At 39.8% G+C, this 10,616-nt stretch overlaps 1 protein-coding gene across 1 annotated transcript; it reads right to left on the bottom strand.

The window, feature by feature from the left end:
• Positions 1-381: 381 nt before the first annotated feature.
• On the bottom strand, positions 382-3,811 carry LOC147637671 (uncharacterized). The gene has a single exon (XM_086799499.1). It carries the CDS (start codon positions 3,543-3,545, stop codon positions 1,566-1,568), a length of 1,980 nt encoding a protein of 659 aa, XP_086655625.1. The 5' UTR covers positions 3,546-3,811; the 3' UTR covers positions 382-1,565.
• Between the last annotated feature and the right edge of the window lie 6,805 nt (positions 3,812-10,616).

Raw genomic sequence — 10,616 nt, 5'->3', positions numbered from 1 at the left:
ATCTACCCTAGAGTCGCGTGTGGCTGTCTCGTGCATGCCGGCTATGGCAGGTGAGTTTTCCTCCAACCGTTTTGCATAGAGCTATAGCGTGTATTCGATTAATTGGAACCAGTACACATGGTGATGTATCCACACAAATAATGCTTTGTCCGAAGAAGGAATCTAGGTGTCTCTCATTGGGAGATCGCCATCCGCCACCAATATGTCCACAAGCCTACATTTCCTGTATTGTGAACCAACTTTATGTGTCGTCTTGCTACACACTAAAAAAGTTTTTACACTGCAACTAACGACGTAACCAACTGCTTCTTATACTATAACATTTCAAATATCTAGCTCATCACCTTCACATCCCTCAATGAACTAAAAAACCCTTGCATATTTTGCAGGATAGACAATCCACATACACCTTCACATTTGGGCTTCCTTTGAGCCTTTGAACCTAGTCTATGAGTAATACAACTCACACATCATTTGAAGGTCACATAGCACTCCCCCTTACACCTAACATCACTTGCTATTTTCAACATTGGATGCCCACCAAAACTCAATCATCAATATTTTAGATCTTTACATTGGGGTGCAATCCACCTTCGACTGCCAATACAAGTCCTGCAAATCAGACTCCCAATCTGCATCCCAGCTGTCCATGCGCTGCTGATTCAAACATCTATCTATACATTGGGTGACATGGGACATCCATACATCTGCTGACACAATTGACACAGGGCACCAAGAGGCGAAGAATTTAATTCTGAGCACTATACATACAGTTTATGCCATGTCCAGAATCAAGAGTAATACTTAGAACGCCACGCCCTTGTGGTCAGATGTCCAGTGCAAGTCCTCTCCATGACTAGGCCAAACCCCTAGCACTGATTGCACAAACCCTAACCTGTGTTTCATCATCAGCCATGCTGCAGGCTGCAGTGGATGTAAAAGCATCATACTCAAGGCCTGCTTTACGGCTCAATTTTTCTGTCAACTGTCCACCAGACGTTGTAAGATATCAACCCCTGCCGCGACCACATCTCTGACCTTAAACAGTCCATGGTCAAATGTTGAAACAGAGCCTCCCATCCATGATTCCTATACGATTCCAGCAATCACTGCAACACTCCAAAATGAAATCCACACCCAACTCAATTAGGGTTGCTGGCTACCACCCAACATAGCTTCTGTCTGAAGCTCCCCCCTGCCTAAGGCTAGACTCATCCATCAAACGACTGATTACAGAGCTACATCAAACCCCAATGTCCCATAGCACCTGAGCCCAACGTCTCATTGTCGGGCAAGTACTTGACAGGCCCTGATCTCCTAGGAATATCCTCCCACTTGGAGACCCCTGATTATGAGCACGCCACTCATTTGGAGCCCCAGTGAAAACACCCCCTATTACTATAATATAGTGCACCAGTCCATGGCACTTTCTGGCCTAACCTCAGAAATAAATCCAGCTTGTTATGGCCTTTTGGGTTCAAAAAAAATGTCAATTGCAAGGTCATTCTGGGCATACAGAGTTCTGTGAAACACAAATAAATAGCAGCAAACTTACACCAGTAGCTTTACACCCCGGAAGAGTATAGCTCGTCCTTATTTTCAAAACCAACCAGTGATACAAAGTCAGAGTCTTGATCAATACATCCTTTTCTCCTCATGGATAGAAACACTTTACAAGCTAGGCTTAGACGCCCAGAAGCACGAAGTGCACTAAAGAAATACTGCTGTGCGTCAATGCTGACAGCTTCCTTCGTCTTTGTTATATGTTTACACAATTCTAAAGCTTCATCAATCATCTTTGCACTGCTCAGACTAAGCAACAGGAAGCTAGAGATATCACTAGTGGGCTTAGGGCCTCTCACCAACATCTCCCTGAACACTTCCAGAGCATAAACCAAACGCCCCTGCTTGCACATGCCAAAGATATAAATTCTATAAGAATCCAGATTGCAGCAGCAATCTTTTAGCTGCTTTTCAGAACCTGCATTAGCATCTTTGTCAACTGGTGTTCTGTTGAAAACTGCCATTGCTTCATCACACTTGCCAACATCGAGGAGGTACTGAAGAAGATTGTTGTGAGATTGTATCCTCCATCTGGTAGCCGTCATCTGCACAACTTCCAAAAATTTATCTACCTGCTCCATAGTGTCTTCCCCATGCAAAGCACAGGCCACTTCGTGACTCCCAAACACTTTAGGCAAGTGACCATTACTAATCATTTCCATATAGAGCTGATGACCAGTATCCAACTTCTCAGCTGTCGACAACCAACAGATAAGTGCAGTATAAACTGATAAATGGGGCACATACCCTTGACATTGCATACCCTTGAAGAGTAACAATGATTTATCAAGCTTCCCTGCTTTGCTGAAGCCCACAATGAGCAGTTCATAAAGTTTTTTGTCCGGTACAAGACCTTCTTGCAACATCTGTTTGTAAAGGTGTTCAGCTTCATCGCCATGGTCACCCTTCAGAAGAAACTCCAGAGCAGAGGAATACAAGGGAACAGTGGGTGTCACATTCAAGAATGCCATGCCACACATTGCTTTAACGAGTCCATGCACCTTCTTTGCTCTTTTTAACCTGTGAATAAAGATAGAAAAGGCATAATCTACCTTCAATTCATGTCTCTTCATCTCGTCAAGTAGACGCCATGCAGTCGAAAAGTCTCGCTCTCTTCCCAATCTGGCAATTATGTGGGTGAAAGCCTCAGCTCTAGGCTCATAACCTTCCTGATCACTGGCCCAATTCAAGAAGTTTAGAGCCACTTTAGCATTTCTGAGAAGCCTTACCACCTCAAGTACGAGGTTCGGGGTTATCCTTCCTACCACAGTTTGAAGCTTCTTCTCAGTGTCTGCTGCTGACCATCCGATTGCCTCCAGAACTTCGTACACAGCTATGGCTGTTTTGCTTTCTGCGGAATGGCCATTGGACATGATATTTTCATCCTGTACCCCCTGCTGCTCTAATGCAAGGGCATTGTTTACCTGGCATTTGTCATTTGAATCGCTTGCATTTACGGATAGAATTTTTTCACTTGAACCGACATTGGCCCTAGGCATGATGTGCAGGCATGTTGCATCACATGTCTTGTCATGTGACTCAAGGGCATTGTTTACCTGGCATTTGTCAGCTGAATTACATGCATTTAAGGATAGATTTTTATCACTTCTACTTACATGAGTGGCCCTAAGCCTGGGCATGATGTGCATGCATGTTGCATCACACGTCTTGCCGTGTGACTCAGAGGCATTGTTTACCAGGCATTTGTCATATGAATCACTTGCATCTGAGGATAGATTTTCATCACTTGTATCAACGTGATTCTCTCTAACCCTGGGGATGATGTGCAGGCATGTTGCATCACATGTCTTGCCATGTAACTCAGAACATACATGAGCTGCCCTGACCCTAGACATGGTGTGCAAAAATGGCATGCTCCCCCTTCCTGGTGCCGAATTCGCATCAAAAGTAATGCCTAATACATTGGCCCATAGAAAATGCCAATTTGTGGTACAAAAATGAGCTGCCCTAACCCTAGACATGTACAAGCTTTGTTTCGTTCCCTGTGTTTCTTTGGAGGCGCGTCAGAGTTGCGTACCTGAGTGTTCAGTCCCTCCGAGTCTACGAGCGATACAGTTCAGTCTTCTCTATATAAAGAGCATCTGTGCGTTTGTCTCCCCCCCTGCGGGAGAGGGCCTGAGAGGGAGAGATTCAATTCACACCTTACTAACTAGTTATGGGCCGCGGGCGCGTAGATGAGTTGGTAGAACGGTTGGGTTCCAGCGAGACGAGAGGACCTAAGTTCGATGCGGCTACGTGGGTATGTGTGTGTGTTCGAATATATATCGATCTCCTGCACACAAAAACTAACTACTTCTGCTGCGGCACTCGCCCCGCCCGTGCATAGTTTTCCCCTTGTACACTGCTGCCACGTGGCTACAGGAGGAGAGAAGATGGTTAAATTTAGAGGAGATGTTAGAGAGTCACACATAGAAGGCAGAACATGTGCTTAATAGAATAGATAGATAGATACTACTATAGTTCTCTTGTAAAAGAATAGAAACTATAGGCAGGCAGTCAGGCAAGCCCGCCAGCAATTTTACTCACGTAGCTAACACTTTTTTTATTTCCTTCTCCCTAGGCGAGCAATTGGACAGGAAATAGTGTCAGCCCAAGAGTTTGGGCAGGGGAGAGTTTATTTATATTTCTACTAATCCTCTGGATTCATCTTTTTTCTTCCAAGTACGTGCACGCGATAGTGTATATCTAGCTTGGTATATGAGATTGCCCTCTCTCTCTCCTCTATCTCAACATGATTTCAAGTATACATGATTAGAGCACATATATATGAAATATGAAAGTTCTAAGCACATAGAATCAGAGTGTAAACATGTAATATTGGTTTCATGTATATAGCAACATTGAAGCAAAGCTTAAACTTAACTTGAATCTTACATTATTGTATAATAATATAATATACGTGTATATTATGCTATTGATAATATATAAGTAAATATACGTGTGTGTGTGTGTGTGTGTAACCACATTTTATGTGGAGAGTTGCCACTTTCTCTCCAAAAAAATTACAAGACCAAGGATTGTGCCCTTCCTTGTTTGGGAGAACACGTAGAACCTTGATATCAAGTACATAGCAATATGTAGAATCACAGTTGAAAAATGTATACTTATATTTAAGTTTGTAGCAGTATATAGAATCAAAGCACAATTTCAATATAGAATCCATAGCACCATTTCAATATTGAATCCATAGCACCTTGAATAGAAGTATCCAAACCAAATATAAGTTCATACAACTTTCATGAAAATGTCATGATTCCTAGATTATGTATCAGATTAATTTTGGGAGCTACAAAATTATTTTGGAAAATAATTTACCCTAAAAACCCTTGAAATACATGAAAAACATTCTTTTGCTTAATGGAAACCCAAAACTAATCTAAAGAAAAATCGAGGATCCAAAACTTCATTATATACATTATTATTATTATTATGAAAAAATTATGAGTCGAGTAAATGGTAGCACATGAATGTCTTTGCCTCCAATGCCAATGATGACATAACCCTATCATAAAAAACATATAACATGATGACATAACCCTATCATAAAAAGCATATAACATGAGAGAATAAATCCAAAACATATGTGGATTAGGCAAAAAGAAAAAATCAAATCGAAAAAGTCCTACACAACATGGTGGAGTATAGCACATGTTACTGAGAAGGTAGACGTTAAAACGAAGAGGTGTGGCCCATGATGTTAAGAATGTTGATTGCTTAAACAAGTTGTTGTAAGACACTTAAAAATAGGAGAGAGATGTAATGTGAAGTTTGACTTTTCCACTTTTAAAGCTTAAGAACCAAAATGTGAACATTTGTGAATTGGCTATATAAATGAAGCAATCTAGACTATTTTTAGATTACATTAAAGCAAACTAGGTGACATTCAAGTTCAAAGAAGGGGTTGGCCAATTGAAAACTTTTGGTGGAAAGAGGGTTGCATGGCTTATCAATTTACACAATCCCGGGTTACCAATGTAGAAAGATGCATTCAAAGTGGTAAATTGATTAGTTTAAGAAAAAGGGCTTAACAAGTTATTGTAAGACACTTTGAAATAGGAAAACATCATATTGGACAAGAACATATGGAAGCAAGTAGAAACACTTCGAGACATGGAATGGATAAGCCGAAGTCTTCTTCCAAATCCAAGACTTCTAGAGTCATATTGATGACTTTGCCACTCATCTTGTTTCCGTGAGATATGAGAAATCTAAGCTTCATCACAACAACAAGGCCAAGAATAAATGGACCCTTTTTTGAAGATTTGTTAAGAATATTTTATAACAATGTCCTTGCTAGACTATCAATAAACTTGTTGTGCAAAAGATCTAAAGTGATGAGAGCTCCCAAGTTCAAATAGAATTCTCCCCCCTCCAACTCATTTCATTAAAGATTTAGAGCATTCATGAAACCATTTTTGTAACCATGATTGGTTCTTCTAAAACACAACAACTCAAATTTAATGCCCCCCTCTAGCTCATTCCATAAAAGATTCAAAATGTTCATGTAACCATTGGTGTATCCATGATTGGTTCTTCTAGAACATAAAAGCTCAAGTTTAATGTCCACAAGATTTCTTGGTTTGAAAAGATTTCAACCCTATAGTTTATCGGGTTTGAGGTCAAATCTAGGTTGCTAATGTGTTATAGAATTACATGAAATTTTAGAACGCATATGTCAATTTGATTTGCCATTCCAAAAATTACAAAGTTTGATAGTGTGATTTCAACTTGATATTGGTCATTCCAAGGATTACAAAGTTTGATAGTGTAATTTCAAGTGCTCGTGCCATAAGCTAATGAACCACATCCACCAAGAGCACAAACACCTTGGCCAATATTTTATCCACAATAGAATACCTCACAAGTAACAAGCATAGCTAAAGAATATAAGGGAAGCAGGGTGAATGAGGCAACAATATCTTATATTACACGAGAATGAAGGAAACAAGTACATCCTTTTATTTGTAGACACCCCATGGAAATCAATGGAGTGATTTAGCTATGGTGATAACCACAGAGTGGCCAAATGTGCAAATAAGATGAAGTAAGAGTAATTTCAATCCTTATGTAGGGAGTGTGGAGTTGGGTACCATTTTGGGATTGTGCAATGAGGGAAACATTTTCACATGCAGCTTACAACCCTTAGATCATTAGCAAAGGTCATCTATTTCTCTATTTCTACTTGTAACAAAGATAGAGAAGGTCGAAGACCCAAAGCAAGAGGAAATGGAGTGGGTAGTGGTGACACAAGCTCAGATTAGCAAGAAGAGAAAAAGGAACAAGAAGAGAAAAAGGAACAAGAAGAAATAAATCTTGGTCAAGCTGCATGTCTTAGGAAACCAAAAAAGAGTTATAAGGGAAGGCAAAGAAAGCAAAAGAGGTGTGAAAAAAAATCTCTACATTGAGAGAGAGAGAGAGAGAGAGAGAGAGAGAGAGAGGTCTAAATGAATGAGCCATAATGGAATGAGCTGAGTTGCTCCAGCTAGTGGTGGAGGCCTTGTACTACTCCAGCTCAACCGAGACCTGCCCCAACAGCGACGACCGAGTGGTTTGTGGCCACCTGGGTGACGAGAGCCAATAAACGACGGTTGTAGATTTTGGCTTTGTCGACGTCCATGTGGTGTTAGAAATGTATGTGGTAGGGTAATCCAAGTGATTGGTCATAGTTTGGGTAGGAGATGTCCCTACTAAAGTCCCCCTAAAACATCGATGGTTTTTATTGTTGAAACTTCTATCCTAGAAGGATTATGCATGGGGTGTGTGTGTGTGTGTGTGTGTGTGTGTGTGTAGAAGCTCTTTTTTTGTTTTAATAAAATTTAAAGAAACAACATGTGGTGTAAGAAATGTATGCGGTAGGGTAATCCAAGTGATTGGTCGTACTTTGGGCAGCAAGAGATGTCCCCACCAAAGTCCCCCTAATACATCGATGGTTTTTATTGTTGAAACTTCTATCCTAGAAGGATTATGCATGGGGGGGTGTGTGTGGGTGTAGAAGCTCTTTTTTTTTTTAATAAAAAGAATATATGTTATGCAAGACTCAAAGACTATGCCTTCACAAACAAAAAATCTTAGGCAACTTTAATTTTTTATGAGACTAATGTAGAACAAGACTATGCTATTGGTTGAAAAGACCATTAGCGACTCAATGTGGTGCAACTTTGTTTAATCCAATTTTTCTTGATTATGATGTGCAAATAAGGAAAAGACTATGTCCTTAACCCAACAAGACTGATGGTGACTCGTACTTTTAACATTTATGTGGATGTTTTTATGTATAGGGGTTGCATTTAAATTTACTTATAGAAAATGGTTTGCATGCGAGACTTGCTAGTGTAATTATTGCACTCTAAAGAATATTGAGTTATCTTGAATGCTTTGTAGGGAGGCCAAAACTTTGTATCCACACCATCGTCTCAAAGTCACAAAACATATGTGACTAGGTAAGAACCATACATGATGGAAGTAGAAAGCTATCCAATTTGAGTTTGGCCCTTCATTATTTAGGGCAAAGAGGAATTTATATAAGAGTCATGATCAACTATATGCAACACGTAGGCTACAAAAGCTAGATCTAGTATTTAACAGTATGCATAGTAACAAAACTTGAACTCTTGGTGCATTTCTTATTATTATGAAGATAGAGGTCTTGAAGACACAATGCAGGTTCTTTTCCCTCTTTTCTATAAACATTTTATGGATCCATCTCCTAGGGTGAGGCATGTAGCACGTGTTCACCTCCTTGCGGCTTCTTGGTGAATAGAAGTAAGCATAAGTGTATTATTTAACATCCTCTCCATTCAAGATGTTCACCCTGCCATTATTTAAGCTTATCCCTGTAGCTCTGTGACAAGAGTATCCACCTTTGACTTGCCACTAGATGATCCCTCTTTCATCTTTCAAAGGAATTCTACCCTTCTTTTAGCTCTATGGCAAAATGTATCCACCTCTGACTTCCACTAGATCATTTCTCTTCCACCTTTCAAAGGAATATTCTATCAAGAAAGCTACCACTAACATCCAATAAATCTGCAAGATGGAGGTTTTTGAATACACATAAGTCATTGGCTTTCCACTTATTAGTATCCACCTTTGTCTTGCCACTAGATGATCCCTCTTCCATCTTTCAAAGGAGTTCTACCCTTCAAGCCTATCCTTTTAGCTCTATGGCAAAATGTATCCACCTCTAACTACCACTAGATCATTTCTCTTCCACCTTTCAAAGGAATATTCTATCAAGAAAGCTACCACTAATATCCAATAAATCTGCAAGATGGAGGTTTTTGAATTGAGTGTTTTAAGCTAAACATACACATAAGTCATTGGCTTTCCACTTGTATTTCTCCACATAATCTTTCATGTTACCTATTCGTGTGGATAAATATGACATCTTTTTAGTTAATTTGGTAATTGGTGTCTGGACTCCCAGAGTGGGATCATAAGATCAAGTTGGATCAAAAGTGGTTACTTGAATTAGGGCCTATAAAAGTAACTGAGGCTGTACCCATGGGTTCCCTTCCTTGAAGTATTCCCTATCTTATTTCATTATATATTCTCCTGTAGATAATATTTCAACCGTGTTTAGTGCACTTTGTTGATCCTTGTATACCTTATAAATGGGTTGCTTCTTTCATTGGGTTTATTATGACTAGTGTTTGTATTTTCTTTTATTTACAAATGCAGCATCTTCCCATAATCATCTCTATCATCCTGCTACCAAGTGGATTCTTTTGAGTAGATATGTTGTATTTGTGGAAGATGCAATTCAGCCCTTGCTTTCATGTAAAAAACAACAAAATGTATGTTCGCATGACTTATTCGTGTTAATTCCATTTAGGATTAACAATTATGTTCCTCCATTTGAGGACATTAATAAGTATCATGCAAAGGGAGATATTGGCCACCCAAGGTCTTAGTTAGTAAGTTTTGGGTGCCCAAGTGTGATAAGGGCCAATTATATATAAGGTATTTTCTTATATATAAGGTATAATGAATGGACACAATCCCCCTTTGTGCTATGAGAGCTCTTGCCTTGTCTTGAGAAGAGAGAGTGTGAGAGTGTACTTAAGTACATGTGCCTTCTCTATGCTTGTATGCTTGTGTAGAGGAGTGAGAGAGAGATTGCCTTGTGTGGTGGTGTGAGCAACTCTACAGTGACAGCTTGTAGGTGAAGCTTGGAGGATTGGAGCTTCTTGAAGTGAGCTTGGAGACCTCAAGGGACACGAGCTCGAAGCATTGGTAAGTTCCCTATGATGGTTGTGATCTATTGCTTCTTCCAAAGGTGAATGCTTAGAGTTCCTTCTTGGGAGAGGTGTGGTAGCCTTAACATTTTTGGTGCTGCTGCCGGGGAAACACCCTTGTTTCTTCCATCCTCCTTGAGTTTCAGCTCCCTTTATACAAGGTTTATCATTGCCTTTACATTCTAGTAGTGCATTGTGTAAGGAATGAATGGATAAGGTTTGAGTGAAAGTAAAGGTTTGTGAGAAATTGGTTGTTTTTGTTGTGTGGGTGAGTACTGGGGTGACCCTAGAGGAAAGCTACACTATTTTTTCCTTTTAATTTTGATGTTTATATCACCAAATTTGTGAATGTGAACAAGCATGGTGATACTCTGTTTTTTGTTTTTTCAAAAAAATCCCACAAAAATCATAAAAATAAGGATCCATTGGTTGTGTTTTGAACTTGCATTACACTCCTTAGGACCTAGCACAACCATTTTGGAGCATCTAGATAGGTAATTTACACCCAAACTCCTCTTTGTCGACGTGGGAACTTAACACGTGGAAGTGCAGGAAAACGATTCACGACGTGAACTATTTCTTACTATCTAACAGCGTGAGCTGCTTTCGCAACAGTGCCAAAAAACATGGGATTTTCTTGCGAAAAATAGGTTGCCTTATCCCAACATCTCTGACACAACAGGTCCTATAGAATTTTATCCTATGAACTAGTAGAGAATACTTCACGACGTGAACCAATTAGATCTCACGACATGAACCGCATACCTTTTCACGACGTGAACTATTTTTTGCAGT

Source organism: Cibotium barometz, chromosome 6, assembly GCF_041138505.1.
Source record: "Cibotium barometz isolate CiBa-2024 chromosome 6, ASM4113850v1, whole genome shotgun sequence".
In the NCBI taxonomy this organism is placed as follows: domain Eukaryota; kingdom Viridiplantae; phylum Streptophyta; class Polypodiopsida; order Cyatheales; family Cibotiaceae; genus Cibotium; species Cibotium barometz.
Note: the sequence above shows the minus strand (reverse complement) of the source record. Positions and strands in the feature narration are given on the sequence as shown.